The following is a 25,297-nucleotide window of genomic DNA, read 5'->3' on the forward strand; positions in this document are numbered from 1 at the left end:
TTCGATTTAAAAAAAATAGCAGACCTACAAGCTCGTAGCGCGCCACTCGGTGGCGCGCTATGAGCTTGTAGATCTGCTATTTTTCAATAGCTAAAGCATGACATGATGCTAACACCGAAATGGTTCCCGGCCAGAATGGGTTAATCCTCCTATTACTGTATACATGGCACAGAGACAGCTTGCCTTTTTTTTTTTTTTTTTTTTTACAGAGGCAATCCATGTGTTTATAGTGCCGCGGGCGGGGGTTGAAAAAAAAATCCCCTCTTCCATTTCCCATCAGAAGCTCACTTAGCGTTGTCGTTTAGCTGTATAATGGAGATAGCAATATGGAAGTGAAGAAGCGTCCAATTGGATTGGGATGCCTGCAATACAACTTAGATGGCAATTTGAGTCAAATGTGACTTTCCAAATGTATAGGCCGAAAAAAAAGAAACTGTTAAACTGTTAAATGTACAGAATAATTGCTGCATTAGCACGCACGCACGTTGCACGCGCACACACACACACACACACACACGCACGCACGCACGCACGCACACACGAGTGCACATGTTCCTGGCATGATTTGGAGAGAGCTGCTCCCCCCCTCCCCCTCTCAGTCAGTGTAAGGCTTCACTCACACCTGCACAGCAGATTGTTGTATAACATGATGCATGAGACTTGTTGACTGTTGCAAGCTCGCAAATGCATTTCCAATGGAAGTCACATGGCTTTTGACGCATTTCTGTTGCATGAGGGGGAGGGGAGGGCAGTCGAAAAAACACAGCCGAAAGCCGTGCGACAGAAATGTTGCGTCAAACCACCGTGTGACTTCCATTGGAAATGCATTGGGGCGGCCATGACACTTACCCTTTGTTTACATCTATACTATGCAACATTGTTGTATGCTATAGATGCGAAGGTGTGAGTGAGGCCTATATAAGTCACTCAGGCCTGTACCGTTCTCTTGGTGTGTACGGCTGTATGCCACACATGCACTCGCCGCACACTAGTGGTGACCATAACAATGTTTTTTCCGCAATCTCTTAATTTAGTCCAACTAGTGCTTATGGTTTTTGCACCGCTGAACCTATATACAAATGTACATTTCTGAGAGGTTTTATGCAATGCGTATAATGAAATGAAGAATGGCCAAGCACTCCAAAGTCTCCTCCTATAGTGGCACTTCTTTCACGCTGAAGAAGGAGGCTTCGACGCTGAAATGCGCCCATGTATGCCCGACCGTTGCCTCTTCGTGAATTATAGTGACAGACGTATATACTTTGGAGAGCTCTGGCAGTTCTTTGTCTTCATACACGGAGTCTTGTTGAGCTGCAACCCGGCTAAAACTATAGTGTTTCAAAGGACTTAACTGTGCTATACTTTGGGTTTTATGCACTGCCGACGCCACAATCTCCGTGTAGCTTGTCGACACCCTGCATTGACATTCTCCTGAGCAAGCTATATACACACATGTGCTCTCTTGTGTTCAGTCTTGATTTTTTTGCAGCACATTTTTTCATTTGGGTTTTAGTTTATATAGTCATAGTGGGCTGTATTTTTGCGTGTCTTAAGTGTATACCAGGTCTTATTACCTATATAACTTAAGACCTGGAGGCGTGGCCAATGCTATTTGGCTATTCTGAGTGGTCCAAAAAAGAGCATTGACCACACCGGCTCCAGGTCTTAAGTTAAGGCCTTTGTTTTGCATTATGCGTCGTGTCACACAGACACACACAGACACAGACACAGACACACACACACACACACACACACACACACACACACACACACACACAGACACACACACACACACACACACACACACACACACACACACACACACACACACACACACACACACACACACACACAAACACACACACACACACACACACACACACACACACACCACACACACACACACACACACACACACACACACACACACACACACACACACACACACACACACACACACACACACAGAGAGAGAGAGGTGATCGCTCATTCGTTACCCGAGGTTGGATTATAACCTCAGAGCAACGATGATGAATGCTCCAAGCCTTATATTCATCCATCGCAAAGACAATGAGAAAAATATTAAGGGGGAATAAACATCCCCCTTGCACCCAAACAACCTCATATAGTCCTCCTCAGCCGTGAATGCATATATATACCAAAACCACGCACGGCAAACCATCATCACGTCTGGTTTCCCCAAAGACTTGTGTCTGAATCAGTCGTTCTCATAAAGTGGCATCCAGGGACTTTTCAGGGTTCCATGAGGGGGGTTCTAAATTGACCCTCACGGGGATGTAACTCTGACAGTGTTACAAATGGAACCAAATGGACCCTGACGGGTTTCCATTTGTAACACTGTCGGAGTTAAAGGGACACTTATGTTAATGACGTTTAGGAGCTTCAGAACACTTTCCTGGGGGTCTCTATGTGTGTAATATGTGGTTTTAGATATTTTAGATCGTAGCAGTGAGCCTGTTTGTCTCTGATGTCATGGACACTGGGCTCACTTCCTTCCTGGACTACATGTTGTCTCAGTAAGACCCTCCCCCCTATCAACAAGGAGGAGCAGTGCACCAAAGAATTATGGGAATTGTAGTCCAGGAAGGTAGTGAGACCAGTGTCCATGACATCAGAGACAACAGGCTCACTGCTACAATCTAAAAATATCTAAAACCACATATTGCACACATGAATACCCCCAGGGAAGTGATCTAAAGCTTCTAAACGTCATTAACATATATATTTTTGCAAAAAGGGTGAAGTGTCCCCTTTAAGGGCAGTCCTTGAAATGTGAAAGTTTTTTTTTGAGAACCACCGGTTTTGGCCCAACAACATGCATACCGTACCAGACCCTGAATCGCTCTCAAAAGGGCACCTATACACGGACGGCTGCATTTTGAAACTGGCCTCGGTAAAAATCTGAATCCCCCCCCATCCACCCCTTTCCCCCCTCACTGTATACAGTATGTTTTTTTTACCTCCCCTTTTCACCTCCATTTTTTATGATGTCCTGTTTTTGGCTATATATATAGAATTAAGTGTATATATTTGTATAAGTCTCTAAAAATGTTCTGATGAATTGAAAACGGTGGACCCTATTGTAAACGAGTGTTTAATGCTTTATATTATAGCGCCATCCGCAGTTAAATAACAGTTTTTTGTGTACTGAGTTGTGCTTGAAAATGTACTGTAATTCTGCAAACTGCTAAATGCAATCAATCAATCAATCAATCAATTAATCAATCACAATCGGGAGTCACACTTTGACCACGGATGCCCCCCCCCGAACTCAGAAACATGCAGCTGCAACCGAGCGAGAGAGGGCTTTCAGACCGACTAAAGGAGTGAAACGAAATGGGAAAAAATGAAACGCAGGAGTGTCACGGGGCTAAATACAGTACCACCGCCAGTCTAAATTTGCTCCACAATAATCGTTGCCTATTATAATATTATGTCCGGAATTATTGGTGACGGCCACACGGGTTAATGATTGGTTAAGCGGCAGAGGTCGGTCGTGCCGACGGGTCAGCGTGAAATCACCATCTCTTGGTCCTCTCTCTACCGCCCCCAGATTAAAGCCTGGATGTGTAACGAATTTAGCCTCTTTATATAGACCTGCAGTTAAAAACATTCACTTTGAAAGAATATATATAATATAATCAAAGATTTGCGCCACAATTTTTTTATGATTTTTTTTGTAACGTAATGTTTAAAACAACCAAAAGGGGTTTCCCACCCAAAAAATGGGTTAATGACGCCCTCACATTGGGGGGTATTATTATTATTATTATTATTTTGAGTGGTGCAACCACTCCAAGGAACAGCAATGTCCGTGTTCACCTATGTGTTGTTGGTTCACCCATGTGTCTGTATGTGTCCGCCTATATGTGACGTTAATGAGCACCCAGTATGACTATTAGTACCAGTAGGGGGCGCTGTTGTGCCAGAGACGGAGAGACAGATAGTGCTGCACTGTTGCCTGCTAATGAGACAGAGAGAGAGGAGCTGGGAGAGGGGAGTTGCACCACTCAGTTCACACGGGTGTGATTTTTTTACCTTCACCTCTCTCTCTCTCTCTCTCTCTCTCTCTCTCGTAGTAGCGTGGTTAGCGGTTAGCGGTGGCTACATAGCTGCAGCAGAGAGCTATAGCCGCGGCCGGAGATGTGTTCATGTGTGCGTGACGTGTACGTCACACACAGACACGCATGGCATGTGGCTCTGACAGGTTGGACACGCAACCAAACAAACAGGACGGCTATTCTGGAAAGGCAGCCATAGGTGTGTGTGTGTGTGTGTGCGTGTGTGTGTGTGTGTGTGTGTGTGTGTGTGTGTGTGTGTGTGTGCAGTACCCGCTGTCGCAGTGTTGAGGCAGGCTAATGTCTTCTATACAACCACTTAGTGGTCATCCGCACGCATGCACGCACGCCACTGTGCTTGTGTGTGGGTGTCTGTCAGAGAACAGATCTCAGTCGTGTGTGTGTGGGAGGATATATTATATTGCTGATAATTGACTGGCCTCATGGACATTATAGTGCTGACAGTGTGGTGGATTATATACTGTAACCGTGGATATGTACAGTATAGTAATACTGTGTACATAATACTGGACTTTTTCACGTCAAGGCCCCCCTCGTTGACACTATAATTAGCCCCATTTGAAAAGATATTATGCCCTGGCATAATATAAGCCACCCATAAGACCAACCCATATAAGAGAAGATTTTTACGGCTCTAGTAGTGATTCTCAACCCGTTTAATTTCAAGGACCGCCAGTTTGACATGCGTTATAGTCTATATACGGACCCCTATTTAATCGCATTTCTGTCTCTGGGACCCCCGATTTATATTGTATAAAAACCCCCCTGGAACTCCCTCGAGTACCCCCTGGGGGGTCCCCGGACCCCACTTTGGGAACCACTGGTCTACTGTACTGAAGTACACAAAGTGGAAGTACAGTACGGTATATAGAATCAGAGTTAGATTCATGCTAAATCGTCCATTTCAGGTATAGTATATTACTGTATTATTTATCTTAACTAATCATGATATTAAAGTATAGGCTATGATAAACCAGGAGGAAAACGGATAATCTCAACGTGACGCTGCCTGTCTGAGTTGAAACGTTATAAAGGGCCACTTCACCCCTTTTGCAACCATATCTTATTTGAATGATGTTTGGGAGACAAGAAACACGTTTCTGGGGGTTTGTATAATATGTGTTTTTAGATGTTTTAGTATTTCAAAGTGTCCATGGACTCCATGATGTCATGCATGGACACTGCAGATCTCACTTCCTTTTCTGGCATTATGGGAATTGTAGTCCAGGAAGGAAGTGAGCCTTCCTCCTGGACTAGTGTCCAGGAAAGTGTTTCTTGTCTCCCAGACATCATTCTAATGAGATCTGGTTGCAAAATGGGCGAAGTGGCCCTTTAATTCCCGTTCCTTTCTTTTGAAATCCTCTCCTCAACTGACAATGATATTTCATATCACGATGTGTTGGATTTTGGACACGACTGCCTATTCTGACAGCTCCTCTCTCTCTCTCTCTCTCTCTCTCTCTCTCTCTCGTTGCTATAGTATAGAAGTTTCCAGAGTTTTCTGTTAACCCATTTTAGGTGGGAACCCCTTTTAGTGTTAGCATTATGTTATGCTTTAGCTATTTTTGAAAAATCGAAGAACGAACTGACATAGAAACATGGCTTTTTCAGAAAGCTGTCAGGATGTATAGAAGACATTTTTTTTAGAATCTGATCTCAGGTCAGAATGGAAAACTGTCAGGATGTAGAAGTCATTTTTTTTAGAATCTGATCCCAGGTCAGAATGGGCTAATAGCGAACTGGCCAACAAACCAGAGTGGAATCCATAAGAGACTGATGAGTTTCTGCCAAAAACAGGCTTCGTCCAATTTGTCAGGAGGGTTTTTTGATGTATTGTTGTATACCAGGGGTTGGCAACTGGCGGCCCGGGGGCCACATGCGGACCCCCCACCTTCACTTAATGCGGCCTGCATGTTAATAGCAGAATACTGATATCATAATTGATTTCAGCTGTTACAATCCCAAACCCGTGTTTAATTACTTCATGACTAGTATTAAATGACTAGTACTTAATGACTAGTATTAAAATGCTGTTGTCTTTTTGTGTCCAATGTAGTTAATTAACAGTTCATAACATAACTATAACTTAATGCATTTGAAATTCAATGAATAGGTTAGTTTTCAGGATTCCAATTACCTTGGGGCGGTGGGTGGGGACGGTGGCGGCAGACTGATGTATAAGAAAGAGCATACAACTTGCATTCAAGATGGTGGCTGTCGAACACGACGTCACACACCTGACTGAACACACACACACACACACACACACACACACACACACACGCACACAGGTTTTAGCAACACTCAATCACTGAATCACTGACACACACGCGCAAGCACGTGCGCACGCACGCGTTTAATAACACTCAATCGATAACACGCACACGTACACAAGCGTGTGCGCGCACGCACAAGTTTTTATAACACTCAATCAATGACACACACACACACACACACACACACACACACACACACACATACTGTATATATACTTTTAAATAAATATCTGTGCACACACGCACACGCGCACACACACACACACACACACACACACACACACACACACACACACACACACACACACACACACACACACACACAGTCAATTACAATATAGATGTGTTAATAAGAGCTATACAGGATAATTCGTCACATGTGAACTATATATGACAAGGACCCCAACGATTATCCCGTCGTTGTCAAAGACCCCAACAACTATCCGTATTCGTCCACCGACCCCCATCTGAACATATGTTGTTCCAGGGACCTCCAAAGGCAAATATTTGGGTTAAAAAATATATATATTCCTCCTCCTATACATCTCTGACCTCCTCTCATATTCCACCTCCATCACCAGGACCCTCAGGTCAGCAGACAGTCGACTCCTACATGTCCCATGCAGTGACAAGGAAGAGGCTCAGAGGCGACCGAGCCTTTGCTGTCGCAGCCCCCAAAATTTGGAACAGCGTCCTGCACTCAATGTCAGATCTGCCCCCTTCCACTGAGAGTTTTAAGTCTATAGGCTCAAAACGTTCCTCTACTCTCAAGCCTTCCAGTCCCCCTCATTTTACTCTTGCACTTTATACGTACAGTTAGTACAGTACTAACCTGTACTGTACTGCCATGTATAGCCTTATACTGTACATCTTCTATGTGCTGCCAAAAATAAAGACAATAAGTCGACACCTATATAACCCAAAGCGGTGATATCTCTACAGCTCTTGATATACTATTATTATCTTATTTATAGCAGCCAATCTCAAGCGTGTATAAGGCTCCCGTCTATACATTTCAAGAGTCAGCGGTTCAGCCTCTCTTAAACAACTGCTATAGAACTATACTTTAACGATGGCAGTTATGACGTGTGGCTGGCTGTGTGTGTGTGTGTGTGTGTGTGTGTGCGTGTTCCACCTCTCTGCACCTGACGCCATCTTGACACACGCGCAACAAACAAAGTGTGCGGTGAGGGGGGTGTAAAACGCTTGGGTGGTCCGGCATGCTCTTGTGTTTTCTATGAACAGTGCAGTGCAACAGCACTGTGTGAGGACACGGTATACAGCCACCTACGCGCGGTATAGAGCGTCACTTCACCAGGCCCCGGTCATTTTATTACTCACAGGGAGGGGAGAGAGAGAGAGAGAGAGAGAGAGAGAGAGAGAGATATGCCAGCCCCGGCCTGTCATCTTTGGCGTAATTAACGCAGCTGCCGGCCTTTTCTCAAAGCCCTTTCCGGAAGCTTCCGCAGCCCCCGCCGTCCGTCCCATTTTTATCTGGCTTCCTGGATGCCCGCTAGACGACGAGGCTTGTCAAAAGTCAAACGGCATGTTGTTCCATGTTCGCATTTTCATCATATATAAGGCTTAAAAATAGCTCCGCCACAACAACAAAAAAAAGCGCTGCAGTGTTTCTTTATACGTTTTTTCATTTCTGGATAGCCTTCATTCCTCGGTGGGGTTGATTGGATGTGGCATCTGAATGATTGCCATGGGATTTTCTATTAGGGCTTATAATGTATTCTTCGGCATATACGCGGCAGGCCGGCGCGGGGGGAAAAAAGACGATCTACAAGCTCACAACGCGGCGCGGGCTTATATGGCTTGGCCATTTTCGGGGCACGCGAAACTGGCACACAACGAAGTATAAATCAGGTTGGTTGAGAGAGAGAGAGAGAGAGAGAGAGAGAGAGAGAGAGAGAGAGAGAGAGAGAGAGAGAGAGAGAGAGAGAGAGAGAGAGAGAGAGAGAGAGAGGCGTACAGCTAGAAGAAGGGAACGGAAAATGAATGAGAAACAAGAGCAGGAGGAATGGAGAAAGGAGAGAGAGAGAGAGAGAGAGAGATTGGTGGAAGGAGCAGGGAGAGAGAAGGGGGGGGGGGGGCGTGATAAGAGGCTGAGAGAGTGATTGAAATGGGATTAGTGGAGACAGGCAGGATGGCTCTGTTAAGCCCTGGTCTACACCATACATGCACGCGTGCACGTACACACATACACTCACACACACACACACACACACATGCGCGCGCACACATACGCACGCACACACTCACACACCTGAATCATTAACACTACATGGACGAGTGACACTGTCCTGTTAAAACCTGGTGTACACACACACACACACACACGTGCACACGCACACACACACACACACACACACACACACACAGGTCCGCACTCATGCCCATATACGCACGGACGCTTATTTCTATGTATTTGATGTATTATCTTGTATTATTCCTGCCTACTGAAAGTCGCTGTGGATTAAGAACGTCTGCATCCCGACAAAACCTGATCTTTCTTGACACTGCAGACCCTGGTCTCAAGACCTGTAACCCATATGTCAATCATCGTCATCATCAATTCATCATTATCATTATCATCAATTATTTATTAACTTTTTGGAATACAAACCTACAGAAAACCCAGGTTGGTATATTTAGAATATATTTTGCTCAGAGACCAAACCTGGGGCCATATATACAGTATATATATAACCAGTATGTCTGCCCCCAAACAACACATCTGGGCATCACTTTCTTTCTTGTCAAATATGTTTTTATCGAACAGATTATAAATTGTTACAAACACATTATATGATATGAAATACATTTTTCTTTATAGAAAACAAAAAATGAAATAAAAATAAAAAAACAAGACAAAAAAAGAGAAAGAAATCCCTTACATCCGGGCATCACTTTCTCACCGGACTTAGTGACGATGCCACCGAGTTGTTGTTTTTTTTGAGCGGTGCCTCCGCTCCATCACGGAGCTATGTCTGCCCGTCCGTATGTCCGTCCGTATATATGTACGTCTCTGTGTCTGTGTATACGTCCGAGCACGGAAAGCTGCAACACGGTATTATAACTCTGTCATTTCTCAGTCTGCGGATGTTGCGGGGGGAACACATTGAGATGCTCACATAAACTCACATAAACGTGTGCACACACACACAGGCGCCGCGCGCACGTCCGCAAATAAAACCATCTCTCATAATAACATGCAGTGTATATAGACGCGACTATAATATAGACACACATCCACTCCCACGTTCACACACACACACACACACACACACACACACACACATATATATAGGCACGGCTATACAGAGAGAGAGTATACACACCCCCCGTTCTTTTCCAGGATGTGTACATTATGCAGCGAAAGCTGTTTTTCTCCACCTTGTTTTTTTTTAATCTCGCTCCTGTAGTGTGGCGTGTGTGTGCGTGTGGCGTGCTTGTGCGTGCGCGTGCGCGTGCGCACGTGTGTGTGTGTGTGTGTGTGCGTGCAGTGGGACCGCGGACAGGATGCGCTGATGAACATGCCTTTCATATTTCGTGAGGCAGAACAGCCAGTGTTGACTCGGCATCTAAAAAACCTACCGTCTCCTCCTGTGTGACTGCAAACAGAGTTTTAATGAGAACTTTCCCCAAATCGGAGCCAATAGTGGACGTTTTTATAATATAATACCGCTTTCCTGGGCTGAAAAGGCACACATATTTGTTCTCTAATAACTATCCGCACACACACACACACACGCACACGCACACGCACACGCACACACACACACAAACGCTGTCCTCAGAGACTGTACACACAAACCGAGGTGTTCCTCTCTCTGCTGTGTATCTGCTGCAACCCTGCAATCACACAGCGGCTCCCCCCCGCTCTGTAATCACATGAACACTCAGCCCGGCTCTCAAGTCAACTGCTGTATACTTGTTGTGCGCTATGTGTGCGTGTGCGTGTGTGTGTGTGTGCGTGTGTGTGTGTGTGCGTGCGTGATCAAACACCATGCACACAACTGCCTGTTGTGCGCCGCACTGGATTATGGATCCCTGCTGTTGCGACAATTGCCTGTTTATCTGCCCTAGAACAGACAATACACTGATTGGTGTGTATCAATACAATGGGGGTGTGTGCATGTGCGTGCGTGTGTGTGTGTGTTTGTGCGTACGCGCACATGCTCGGGTGTGTGTGTGTGTGTGTGCGAGCGTGCATGCGAGCGATTCTGTATATCTATGTGCGGGCGTGCACATTATGATGACTGTGCGTGCTTGTGTGCATGTGTGCGGGCGTGCAAATTATGATGACTGCGTGTGTGTGCATGCGTGTGTGCATGTGTGCGGGCCGGGTGCGCGAATCATGATGACTGTGTGTGTGTGTGTGAGTGCGTGCGTGCATGTGTGCGCTCTGAAGCTGGTAGTTTTCCTCTCAGAGCCTCATCAGTTCATCTCCTCCGCCGCGTGCAGTAAATATAGCATCTCCGCGCAGCGCGTTGAGAAATGGCACAATTATCCCCCGCTGCTGAAATATGGGCCAGGATGCAGTATACCGTATACGTGTGTGTGTGTGTGTGTGTGTGTGTGTGTGTGCAGCGCATTGCATGCGTACGTGCACTATACAAGCCGCATAGAGCCGTGCATGGCGTGCAAGCTCATGAGAATTATGTTTATCCCATTTTGGGCGGCCGGGAACCCCTTTTGGTGTTAGCATTATGTTATGCTTTAGCTATTGAAAAATAGCAGATCTACAAGCTCGCAGCGCGCCACCGAGTGGCGCGCTACGAGCTTGTAGGTCTGCTATTTTTTGAAAAATCGAAGAACGACTGACATAGAAGACATTGCTTTTTCAGAAAACGGTCAGGATGTATAGAAGACATTTTTTAGAATCTGATCTCAGGTCAGAATGGGTTATGCGCATGTACACGCAGAGGTGCACCTGGCACACTTGCACGCACACACACACACACACACACACACACACACACACACACACACACACACACACAGACACACAGAATGATGGCGCACTATGGCGCCCCAGTAACACACATATATAGTGTGTGATTAATCCAGAGCCCATTGCTTTCGTAAGCAGCCCCGTTGCTAATGGCTGCTCCCCTCGCACTGTATAAATGAACGGTGAAAAGGTTATGCCAAAAGCGGTCACACACACTGCAGGGACCTATTATTTACCACATTATGGCAGCCACACACACACACACACACAGTCACACACACACACACACACACACACACACACACACACACACACACACACACACACACACACACAGACACACACAAAATAGCCTAGCGTGTCTTTCTTCATTGCTAGAGCACGAGGCCAATTAGCCACATTATACCCATGGTGTCAATATCTTGGGCACAAAAGAAAGTGTAGCTAAAACAGTGTAGAGTTAAAGTCTTTTTGAAACGTCTATATCATGGAGAAAAAAAAGTATTCTACATAAATTATCTCCCGGGGGTTTTTCGTCGACTTTCTGAAAGGGAGCACAGGACGGATACTGCGACGCTCCATATGCATTTCTCCGTCAATAAACTATTAACTGACCTTTATCGATTTTTTGACAGCGTGGTTCTCTGACTGCAGGTCAAAGCATATATAGTCCGCGACATAAGTGACCTCGACGCGTGTATTTTGTGTGTTGCCTTTTTGGGGGCCTCTGGAAATGTTCAGTGGGCTGTGGGGGGCCTAGCGTTGATTCGAAGCTACGGCCATACAAGTGACGTTATTATTAACCTCAAGGGATTTCACTTTCCAACAGCCCTTTTTGACATTTTGGGGCCCACTTTGCAAAAATTGCCGGGTTTTTAGCCACCAAAACAGTGAGATTATGGAAAAAACGAGGCACCACACGGACCTTACATGCAGTGTATGTTTTTACATGACGAACGTGCAGCTAAAATGCTTCTTTTTTTCTTTTCTTTTCTCTTCTGTTTTACAGGTACGGAAAAATAGTGTCAACCAAGGCCATTCTGGATAAGAACACAAACCAGTGCAAAGGTACGTGAATGATATATATATTCAGTATATATATATACATATATCTCTGTCCTCAGTGACCGTATACGTCCCTCTCAAGGCAGTGGTGGCGCCAGTGGTCCCAGCGTTATAGGTGATCACACCCGCCGCAGCTGGCGTCATCAATCAACGATTTAGTGAGAAGAGGCTTGCTTGAACAACCTGCTGTATTAGTAGACCGCTACTGACCTCCCCTTCCTCTCCTGACATCCAGAGGAGAGAGAGAGTGCGTGCGTGCGTGCGTGCGTGCGTGCGTGCGTGCGTGCGTGCGTGCGTGCGTGCGTGCGTGCGTGCGTGCGTGCGTGCGTGCGTGCAATGGCCTCATTACAGTCCATGTAGTTAAACAGTGTGCTTAGCGGTGAAGACATTAGGGGGCTCATTCTCACAGAATGTTTGCAGAGTCGGCGCATGGAGGAGAACCGGCGGATGCGGGGGAACTCATTTATGCGTGGGTCGACGCGCGCGTCACGGTTGGCTAAGCTATGTGAGACTTTAACTAGACTAACTGTCAGGGTCGGACAAACATGAATTACTAGTTGTGTCACTCACTGCAGGACTCCTTTTTATTGCAAATGCATTTCTCCTCCGCGCGCTGCAGCAGCCGCCGCTAATGGAACGTCCGACCGGCTTGTGAGTGCCTGGAGAGTGTGTTTTGTAGAGAGAGAGAGAGATGGAGATTGCCACAGTGTTCGAGGGAGGGAGAGCGTGTGTGTGTGTGCGTGCGTGCTGTTGTGTGTTGCTGTGTGTGTGTGCGCACGTACGCGTGAGAGACAGAGAGCGCATGGAAGTATAGTGAGAGGAGGAAGAAAAAAAAGATTAGTCTTGTACTTGCCCCGAGGTGTCTGTGAGAACGCTGTTTAAGACCTATTGAAGTTTCCGTCAATACTTTTAATTGCTTTCTCCGAAGGCTTCCCGGGGTTCCATGAGAGCGCGGGGCGTCTCAAGGTGAGGCGCTCCCTCCTTAACCTGCTCCCCCCCCCCCCCTACCTGTTCCCCCTCCCCCCACACACACCCCACACACACACACACACACCTCCATCGATCCTGATCCCCATGTCAGCCCCAGCGCTCTGCGGGTCTAAAGTGTCGAGAGCCTTCCTCATTTCATCGCTCGGGGGGATGGAAAAAAAAAAACATCCCGATATCGGCTCGGACCGTTGTGTGGTGAGGAGGGGGGGGGGGGGGGGGGGAGGGGAGGGGAGGGCGTTGGGGGCAAGACCATGGCGCTTGTTAGTGGAATGTATGGACCTCGGGGGGGACAAGAGGGGAGGGAGAGAGAGAGAGAATGGAGGGGATGTAGGGAACAGAGTGAGGTACGGTATATAGACCTATAGCTGCGGGGCTATAAAGCAGAGGGGATGTATATGGACCGGTGGTTCTCAAAATGGTGGTCCTTGAGTGGGTTCCTGCAGGGACACCCCCCCCCCCCCCCCCAGGGGTCCTTGGGTGGGTTCCAGGGGGACCCACTTGGACCATGCGGCCAATGACAGTCCTCTCTCTCTCTCTCTCTCTCTCTCTCTCTCTCTCTCTGCAGCTGTCACTAGGGCTGGGCCCTGCTGAGTGGAGCTCCTCCAACAGGCATAGAGTATTATAGCCCAGTCAGTGAGTGAGTGTGAGTGTGTGTGTGTAGCTGTTGTTAGGAGTGGGAGGAGGATCGAGGCCATGATGTTTTTTCCCACTACCTCACTCTCCTGGTATGCAAGAGAGTCACTGTATGGATGCCAAGTACGCTGAGTATAAACGGCCCTGTTTTTATGAGTGGAAATGCTGGTCCTGCCCTGTACCCCAGCGGGAGGGAGGGGGGTAGAGGAGAGTGTGTGTGTGTGTGTGTGTGTGTGTGTGTGTGCGCGCGAGAGTGTGTGCGCGTGCACGTGCTGCCGTCCGCATGCATGGTCTATTTATTTTGAAAATAACGGCCACTATAGTACGTCCCATGTTGAAATGATCAACTCACAATATCACCCGTTCATCAAAATCCAATTGAAGATGAATGTTATTTTTTGGAGCAGTGCGGCATGCAGCCTGCACTCCTCCAACGCAGAGCTTTGTCCGAGCACAGAACGTCGGTCAGCTTCGTGTGGCTTTGTGTGTGTGTACCATGTGTGTGTGTGTGTGTGTGTGTGTGTGTGTGTGTACCATGTGACATCACGCTGTTGACATCGACAGACGTCGCCGTTGTGATGAAAGGCACCACAAAGGCACTCACTTCACACGAGTGTGATTTCCACAACATATAGCGGAAATAGCAGATGATCTATACAAGCTCTGACATTTGATGGACCAATAGTATACAGTTACAGTACTTACAGTAGTATACTGTCCATCAAGCAACTGCAGGCATGCATGCGATTATATATATGGCATGCTGATAATAAGTATGCATGTAAAAAAAAAAAGCCTTGACTGTAAACTCTTTATGTTGGCTATACGGTCCTGTATGATCGGAAGAGCTGACCTCACTTCACGCGGGTGTGATTTAATTCATCTTATTTCGTTTCGCTTTCTTACCCTGTTATGCCAATTTATTATATATATATAATATTATATTATATTATATATAATTATATATACAATATATATATATATATATATATATATATATATGCGCCAAATCAGGCCCGCGAATGATTTATCTGTGGGATGATATTCAATTACTATTAGAACTGGCCGCTGGTATAATGCACGCACCACCATAATACTACAAGTCCCACAATGCATTGTTTATACATTTGTAATGTACGTCTAATGTCTTGCCTGTATATCTTGAACGGTGGCGTGGCATGGACGCAAAGCAAATGTCAGTTTAAGCTGACAATGACGTATCGTATCGCAAGTGGTTAATGTGTGTTTTGTAATAATAATCAAAATCGTGTTCTCCCCGTGTCCCCTATAGGGTATAGCTATAACCCTCACAAAAAACATGCAGTAATGCTGGTCTCTCTAAACTGCCTCCCCGTGGCCAGCCGGGGGCGCCTGATGGAGGGGAAAGGAACTGGTTGGAATAACTTGTTCCTTCCACGCGCTATACGTGGGAAACTCCCCCCCTGTCAGGTGTAAAAGGAGCAACTTGGACACTCAGGCATGAAGGAAGCATGAGTTCAAGTCCGTTGCTCTCCCCTTGTCCCCCATATATGGGGACTAGGTTGGTGGAGGGTGTGTGTAGAGCCCAGGATCAACATTAGATGATTGACACAGGGGTGAAAAATGGGTTACAAAATCGTGGGATAAAAAAAATATATATAAAAAAAAAGAAAAATCGACAATGTCAACTAGTAACTAAAGTTTTCAAATAAATGTCGGGGCGTAAAAGTATACAATCGTGTGAGATGTGAGATGTAGTGGAGTAGAAGTATAAACGTGTTGGGAGAAATTGGAAATACTCAAGTGAAGTACAAATATCTCAAGATTGTACTCGAGTACAGTACTTAAGTAAATGTACTTATAGTTGCTTTCCTCCAGTTTGTTGGGCCGTATTGAGGCTGTTGGATCCACTGATGGTCCTTGTTATGCATGTTTATGGGCTCTGGCCTGCCATGTCACTCAAGTGCTTTCACGCCAATAAAGCTCACTCATTGGACTGACCTTAATTGAATTGATGGAACATTTAGAGAGAGAGAGAGAGAGAGAGAGAGAGGGAATAGAGCTACTGAACTGTAAGCGTGGGAGTAAAACTGCTGTGTCGTGGAAAAGGCAAACAACGCAGTTCAGGTGTTAGTGGAGTGCATGCAACAACAAAGCTATGACGCCCACACACGCACGCAAGCACGCACACATACGTGCACGCGCGCACACACACACACACACACACACACACACACACACACACACACACACACACACACACACACACACACACACACACACACACACACACTCTCCCATCAATCTGCCTGAGGAGCACTAGGTTCCTGTTGCAGTAGCCTTCTCTCCTCTCCTCTCCTCTCCTCTCCTCTCCTCTCCTCTCCTCTCCTCTCAAATTTTCACCCTATTGCCTTGACTAGGGTTTTTGACTACAATTCCCATAATGCACCCCACATTGTGCCCCGCGACCAGGGCAGTGGAGGCTCTGATTTACAGTTGTAGTATAGATAACATTTGTAGTAGATAACAAGTATAGCACAATTTGAAATTTGCACCCTATTGCCTTGACTATAGGGTTTTTGACTACAATTCCCATAATGCATTGGTGCACTCACCCCACCTTGTGCCCCGCGGCCAGGGCAGCGGAGGCATTTTGAAACAAAGCAGGACCCAAGTATAAAAATGAAGAGGTTTTCTTTTTTCTTTTGTAGTTTTCCCGTCTGAGCCCGGAGGCAGAGGAAATGACCTCTGCAATTTTAACGGACCCTCCGCTGGCTCAGATAAGGCCCTGAGGTGGAAAGTACATTTACTTAAGTATACTGTACTTATATGTACACTTTTGAGGATGTATATGTACTTGGCTTTTTCCAATTTCCAATACTTTTACTTCTACGTCTCAGATCTAAATATTGTACTTTTACTCAAAATGTTTAGGTACTACTTTGTAGATTTTGATTATTATTACAAAACGTACATTAACCACTTCAGCCCTATATTGTATATACCGGTACTTAAAAAAAGAATAGCTGATCTACAAGTTCACAATGCGTCGCAATGTGATGCATTGTGAGCTTGTAGATCAGCTATTACACAATGACTATACTTTTACGTTTGGTATACTTCAAGTACATTTTGAATACTTTTCTACTTTTACTCAAGTCCATTTGGAACTCCGTACTTTTTATATACTTTTAACAGAGTATCTCTACATTTTTGCGGTCTTGATACTTTTACTTCCCACGCCGCCGCCCCGCCGCACGGGATTGTGGGAGCTGATTAGATCGGGGAAGATACAGTGGCGTCGATATCTCCCATTCTGACCTGAGATCAGATTCATACGAGGTTTCCACTGGACACACACTGGTCTGATTAACCCATTCTGACCTGAGATCAGATTCTAAAAAATGTCAGTCGTTCTTCGATTTTTCGCCGAGTGGCGCGCTACGAGCTTGTAGGTCTGCTATTTTTCAATAGCTAAAGCATAACATGACAAAAAAATTCTGGCGTGAATTAGATCCTATATTTTTTCAATAAATGCTAGCGCTAAATGGGTTTTAATAGGAAATAGGTGTAACTTTAACATCGTGGGAGAGAGAGCAAGGCAGCGAGTGAGTGAGAGTGAGAGAGAGAGAGAGAGAGAGGCCCAAAGGTGGTGGGCAGTTGAATGACGTCTGGCGGTTTAAGGCGTAGCTTAAGAGGCCCCCCTGAGGGTGGAGGCCCGTTTCAATGGAAACTGGTGAAACATAGCAAAGGCCTCCTATGGGTATGGTTATATATGATGACCATGGATATGATCTAAAAATGTATTTTTCATTTCACTTTAATGGTTTAAACGAAATGACATTTTAAAAGTATATATATGGCCTATCTATCTTTTCTTTAAACAGGCTTTGGAAACGTTACAGCTGTTGCATATTACGAGGTTATGACTGCATGGAGAGCTGGAGGATGTGTGAATTTCCTGTCGTGCGCAAATTAATACGTGTCAGCTTTGTGTTATTATATTGTGACTGCAGTGTTTAAACATGTGATTTCATATATATATATATATATATATATATATATATATTACGCAAATAATCCTGGATCTGGTTTGAGGAGTGCGAGGTCACGCGAGTTCAGTAGAACAGCGTCAACACTTCAAGATGTATACTGCAAACATTTGTTTAACACAACTCGTCCTTTCCAAATGTAAATGTTTATATAGCCCTCGTTGTTCGCTGACATTTTTTTTTAGAATCTGATCTCAGGTCAGAATGGGTTAATAATCCATCCTGCAGCTGAGTGAGGCCACGTATTAACCCCGTGCGGCACGGTTAGGGTTGCAAGCAAGCAAGCGCCACGGAGGAGGGCAATTAATGGAGAAACATCAGCCGTGTTATACTTTCTATATGAAGGCAGATTGATGAGCTGTACACGAACGGCTGCGCGGGAATATATTGCACGACGACCCCCGAGCGTAAATAATCCATTGATGATGAACGAGGTCGGCGAGGGCTAGCTTCACCATTGTCTTCTGTGTGTGTGTGTGTGTGTGTGTGTGTGTGTGGAGAGAGAGAGAGAGGTGTTTGCAGCCATTATTATTGGTTTCTCATTAAGGGGGCCGAGGTGTAAACATTAGTCAGTGTGTCGTACACAGGAGTGCAGGCTCCGCCTCCTTCCAAAGTGAATTATGGGCGACGCCGGTCAGACGCGGAGCTCAACTGAAGTGCGTCCACTTCCTGTTTGTGTGTGCGTGTGTGTGTGTGTGTGTGTGTGTGTGTGTGTGTGTGTGTGTGCGCGCGCGCGTGTGCATGTGTGTTTCACTTTGCTCCTATATACACATAGGCTCATCCTTAAAGACTGCTCTGTGTATATTGCTTTTCCACCAGAAGTGTGACTTCAGGTGTGAAACAGAGCTTTATAGTCATAATATGCATGGAAACAGAAATGCGCCCCCGGGGGCTCAGGAGGTTGCCCCCGGGGCTCAGGAGGTTACTTCCTGCATGCTCAGGGGCCAATGAAGTGTCTTTGGAGCAATACACTCAGCTATAGGCGTGCGTTGGTGCCTTTGCATGGTTTTCTTTCGCCATTGGTGTGTCAATGCAAAAAAATTGGCCAAATTTGACTGAGGGACTGGCATTGGATTTTCTTTAATTTTCGTTTTTTTTTCATGTCCTATAAAAGCAGGGAATCATAATACAGTATAGAGCTGCAAATTTGAGAAAAGTTGAGAAAACAGGCTTGAAAGGTTCACTTCTATGTGGACTCTAACCTATATAGCTACTGTACACGTCACGTGGTTTCACATTTGCGTTTGATGGGCAGAACACATTTAGCCTTCAAAACACAGATGTTTGGTCAAACCATATATGACTCCCATTGGAAAAAAAGCATTGAGGCGACCATAAAAAAACAGACGGATCGCAGAACACGCGTTTGACGCGTGTGTACGAGGCCCCAGAGTTATAGGGCTGTATTTCGCGTGTCTCATAAGTACCAGGTCTTATTCCCTAACTTGAGTAAACTTAAGACCTGGAGGCGTGATCAATGCCATTTGGCTATTCTGAGTGGCCAAATAGCATTGATCACGCCTCCAGGTCTTTAGTTTACTCAAGTTAGGGAATAAGACCTGGTACTTAAGACACACAAAATACAGCCCATAGTGTCGTAGTGTCTTCGAGCGAGACGCCGAACCCCTAATTGCTCCCAATCTGCAGGTTGTTGGTGCCTTGCATGCAGAGGTTTCCTCTGACTTTCGGTATGTATATTATGCATACAGTATACAGTATAGGGTGAATGTAATGCAAAAAACTATATTATGCAAAGCGCTTTGGAATAAAAAAGCGCTGATATATATATATATATATAAATGCACCGTTCGCCATCGAGCTGCAGCTATAATAGATGAAAAACACTTCTTAAACGCAAAAAGGCCAATTCGGCAGACGCTATATATAACTGCATGCCCTCGATAAAAAAATAAATGAGCGTTCGAGTATATTTTAGAGTTCAACTCCTCGCAGCTGTTTTTCCGAATTGATTCAAATGGGATAGAAATGGAAGCTATATAAGTTGCGGAGTTATATACCTGTGATCTCCATTTACAGAAGGTGTAATTGTCGTCAGCTGTGTTCCCGCGGCATGCACACAGCTGCTGGCTTGTTATACGCTTAATTTATATACTCACCGAAAATACAAGCTGCACAACGCGTGGCACCGCATAGCACCCTGTGAGCTTGTAGATCAGCGGTTTTCGGCGTGCACACACACACACACCGCCGCTGCCGTAAACCAGGCATTAGTTTAATGCGAGCCCCCCCCCCCCCCCCCCCCTGGTGTGTTGCGGAGGGAGGGAGGGAGCGCGGTGAGGAGACATGGTTGAGACATGGTTGAGACCTGAAGGGTGTTAATTACTTGTCAAGAGGCTGTTCAGATGAGACCCCGCAGGCTCTACAATCTGAAGATATCACGCGCGCACGCACACGCACGCACACACACACACCTACGCGTGCACATGAATTGAGCGGTTGAGACCAGTCACAGACACGCACGCACACACGCACGAATAACCTTGGAAAGGCAGCTCGTCATTACACCGGCGGTTCCTATGAACTGCCCACAAGCAACAGGAGAGCAGACGCACGCACACACACACACGCACGCACGCACGCACGCACGCACTCGGTTGAAGCATGGCTATTTAGTATGGGCTGGGAGGCGTGTGTTTCGTGCAGTGTGCGTGTGCGTGTGCGTGTGCGTGTGTGACCGTGATGTGTGTGTTGGGGGGTGGGGGGTGGTGTCTGGGGGGGGGGGGGGGGGGGTGTGCCCATAGGGTGTTGTGTGTCCTCCAGGTTTGTGGCCATTCACTTGTAATGAGCAGAGGTATAATGTCACCAACGACCCACACCGGGCGAGCAGAGGACAGGGTAAATATTTGAACAGGGGGTAGGATCAATGGCAACCAGGCCCAGAGAGAGAGAGAGAGAGAGAGAGAGAGAGAGAGAGAGAGAGAGGCAGACACAGAGGCAGACAGAGTCACAGAGAGAGACAGAAGGGAATCTCCTTTGTAGACTAAGGAATATACAGACAATTACAATATACAGACGAGGACAAAGTGTCCATTCCTTTCGTTCCCTGTCTGTGTGTGTGTGTGTGTGTGTCTGTCTGTGCGTGTCTGTGCGTGCGTGTGTGTCTGTCTGTGCGTGTGTGTCTGTCTGTGCGTGTGTGTGTCTGCGTGTGCGTGTGCGTGTGTGTGTGTGTGTGTGCGGTCTTGAGTGCGTGCGTGTCCAGCATATGTTATTCATTCATGAGGCCGTCGACCTGCCCCCCACGCACGCGCGCAAACGCACACGCACACGCACACGCACAGACACACACCCCAAGCCATAGCGATCGTTCCCTCTTTGTGGCGATTATGATTGATTAGCTTCCTCGGCTAATCAAGGGTGCATGCGATCATTAGTCAGAGGTGGGGGGGGGGGGGGGGGCTCTCTGGGGGATAAGAGATGACTGGAGCCACGCCCCTTTCACCTTCCCCCCCCCCTCGCCCGCATCCATCAGGCCATAGGGCTTAACCCGTTCTGACCTGAGATCAGATTCTAAAAATGTCTTCTATATACATCCTGACAGTTTTCTGAAAAAGCCTATGTTTCTATGTCAGTCGTTTCTTCGATTTTTCAAAAATAGCAGACCTACAAGCTCGTATAGCGCACCACTCGCTGGCGCGCTATGAGCTTGTAGGTCTGCTATTTTTCAATAGCTATATAAAGGATAAAAAGGGGTCCCCGCCCCAAAATGGGTTAAACCAAAAAAAAGTCCACTTTTCAACAAGTCGCCCTGGCATTGACACAAGTCGACTCCCGCATTAACCCATTTAAGGACTGAGACCAGATTCTAAAAAATAATCCTATATATATAATGTTTCTATGTCAGTGGTTCTCAAACTATTTCGTGTCCAAGGACCCCTCAGAAATGATATGTAATTGGCCGCCGACCCCCAGTCTGAAATCATGGAATCTGAGGGGATTTGAGTTAAAAAAAAAAAACATTCGCTCTGAAAGAATAATACACGATTTCCATGATTTTTCAAAAATATAGCAGAATTACAACAAGCTCGTATAGCTCGTAGCTTGGACTATCTGGCTCTATCTGCCGCTGTATACGCAGAGACACCGGCGTGTATTGTTTGTAACACGCTCTGTGACAAGGACACCGCCACCGCCATATACCTGCGGCGGAGAGAGAGGGGGGGGAGAGGATGACAAGAAATACAATAGAGCCGATATGCCTGCTATGCCTGCCTGCCTGTGGGCCCCGAGACCGAAGCCCCGCGCCCGGCTATAAATCCATGTTGCCGGGGTTGATAAGTTAACCCATTTGGGACGGGAACGCATCCGTGTCGCTTTTAGCGTTTATATATATATATACGGTGGGGTTCCATTCCTTTCTGCCCTGACACCCATAGGTACCTCTAGGTATTTAAAAGTACCTGGGTACCTATGGAAGTCACACCTCTGATGGGTGTGTTTATATATATAACCACTTACAACCGTTATTTTAACCTTTTATAGAATAAAATAGTTTTTTTTTTTTTTTTTTTTTAAATGTGGAGGCAATCTTTGAATATTCTGTATATTCTTTCAACGCGAACGTTTTTTTAATTCATATATCTTTGCTTCTGGGAGGGAAACAACATGATTTCCAGATGGGGGGGATCCGTGGGGCCAAATACATTATAATATCTGGGGTTCCCTGACATGAAATACTGACATAGAAACATAGGGTTTTTCTTGAAAACTGTCGGGATTTATAGAAGACATTTAGTGGAATCTTGGTCGCAGGTCTGAATGGATTAACCCATTCTGACCTGAGATCAGATTCATACGAGGTTTCCACTGGACACACACTGGTCTGATTAACCCATTCTGACCTGAGATCAGATTCTAAAAATGTCAGTCGTTCTTCGGTTTTTCAAAAATAGCAGACCTACAAGCTCGTAGCGCGCCACTCGGTGGCGCGCTATGAGCTTGTAGATCTGCTATTTTTCAATAGCTAAAGCACGACATGATGCTGAACACCAAAATGGGTTCCCGTTCAGAATGGGTTAATTGCCTGTACTGCTATCTCCCCGCCAGTGTCTACTATAAAAGGTGCTCTCCGCGAGAGTTATTTTGCAACAAATGGCCATTGTCTGCGGTCATACCAAGACGCGCCGGGTGACACACGGCATATAGGGGACAAGGTAAATGAGGGTTCTTCATCGCTGACTGCTTCGAGGAGTTGTTTCGTGTGTGTGCGTGTGTGTGTGTGCGCGCGCACACGTGCATATCCACAAATATACACATGTGTCTATGAAATTATTCTTACATAATGAGAGCATTTACAATCCTGTACTTGTGTGCGAGTGCTTGCGTGCGTGCGTGCGTGCATATGTTTGCATTCTCAAGCATATAATATCTAGAGAAGCATACATATGAAGCGTGCGTTAATTCCATGTGTGTTTGTCCGTGTGTGTGTGCGTGTGTGTGTGTGTGTACGTTGCTTGCGTAGCTGTCGTATAGCATGGTGGAATCATTTGGACGCAGAGGGCGTTATTGGCCGAAGGAAGGAAGGAAGGAAGGAAGGAAGCGGTGCAGTGGAAGCCGTCAGTTCTCCATGGCCACTGATACTCTGAAGGCACTCATGTGGTCAGGGGGGGGTCTGACTCTCCACCACAAAGCTAACATTTTCATACACGACATTAGCAAAACATGCCTTTGCAGATGTTCCCCCGCGTGCGTGCGTATACGTACACGTACGTACACGTATAGCACTTCCCTCGACGCAAAGATACACTCGTGCTCCTCCTAACACAAGAGCGTGCGCACACACACGCGCAAGCTTACACACAAGCACTATACATACATTACACGCCCACCCACATAGCTTATACACACAACTTGCATGCCAAACACTCCTCCTCCTCCTCACAAAAGCACACACACGCGTGCACGCTCGCGCCGCTTCTAGGAAACCATGGAATGTATCAGCAGTCAAAACACCCCGCTGGTGAATCAGGAGGAATGGAGGGAGGGAGGGAGGGAGGAGGAGGAATGCGAGTCCAAGCGAGGATGCTCTCCTCGTGGGTTTGGAGCTCGACCAAGCCCGGGCCCTTGGCTTGGCTTGGCTGCATGCAGCCCGTTGCTTGTGTGTATACATGCCATCTCGCTATTTAACCCGTTAAGACCGGGAGCGCATCTGTGTCGCCTTATTATTATAGCTTTATATATATAACGACTTTCAAACATTGTTTGGGCCTGCGGGGGGGCGTGGCCGAGCGGTCCGGGCTGCACCTATATAGGCCGGTATAAATCCAGCCTGACGACGTGCCGCGGGTTCGAGTCCCGAGCCCGTCGGACCTTTGTGTCTTCCAGACCACCAACCGTCTCTCTCTCCCCCTTTCCATGTCACATCCCCTGTAACAAATGAAGGCAAAAAAATGATCTTAAAAGAGAATAACCGGCATGCATTATTTGAAACTTATTTGAAATCGTGAAAATGTGGCACAGATATTTGAATGTATTTTCTTTCACAACTTTAAATTGTAATTTGCTTCACGGGGGGTATTTCCTGATGGGGGTCCGTGGGGTCCAAAATGGAGAAGTTCATTCTGGGGGTTCCTTCAGCACAACTGATATGTTTTTTCAGAAAACAAACAAGCAAATTGTATAGAAGGCATTTTCTAGAATCTCGTCTCAGGTCCTTAATAGATAGGATAGCAGATCTACAAGCTCGTAGCGCGCCACCGAGTGGCGCGCTACGAGCTTGTAGCTCTGCTATTTTTTTTTAATCGAAGAACCACTGACATAGAAACATATAGGCTTTTTCAGAAAACCGTCAGGATGCAGAAGACACTTTTAGAATCTGATCTCAGGTCAGAATGGGTTAAAACTCCCGCATGCATGCGCACACACACACACACATACACACCGGCCCTCCCCCCTGATAATACAGCTCGCCCACAGCCGCCCTGAAACCGCTGCCCGCACCCTCGCCCGGCGGGCACGCCATGCACGCACGCACGCACGCAGCGAGCGCACGGCCCCAGATGGACCGAAACGCGTCTATAAATGTAATCCCTGTAAAACAGTGGGTTTTCAAACCAGTGGTCCTTCCATGCGGTCCCCATCTAAATCAGGTTTTTTTTTTTTCAACCGGTGGTCCGCGGAGGTATTGCAGGTGGTCCATGGCCATGCATTAAAAAAAAGAAAACGAAACTTTTTTTTTTTTTTGTTACTTTTAATAACTTACAGGAGTTCTTTATGTATGGT

General features: G+C 46.3%; 1 protein-coding gene across 1 annotated transcript in view; it reads left to right on the forward strand.

The window, feature by feature from the left end:
* Window positions 1-25,297, forward strand: part of LOC308312263 (RNA-binding motif, single-stranded-interacting protein 3-like) — a gene marked incomplete at its 3' end in the record, with an annotated part of 77,761 nt that overhangs the window by 36,883 nt on the left and 15,581 nt on the right. Inside the window, exon 2 of the mRNA XM_080794640.1 lies at window positions 12,349-12,407. Within this exon, the coding sequence (XP_080650766.1) occupies window positions 12,349-12,407 (59 nt within the window). The remainder of the gene's footprint in view (window positions 1-12,348; window positions 12,408-25,297) is intronic.

Source organism: Protomyctophum bolini (assembly GCF_963924005.1).
Source record: "Protomyctophum bolini genome assembly, contig: SCAFFOLD_267, whole genome shotgun sequence".
Classification (NCBI taxonomy): Eukaryota; Metazoa; Chordata; class Actinopteri; order Myctophiformes; family Myctophidae; genus Protomyctophum; species Protomyctophum bolini.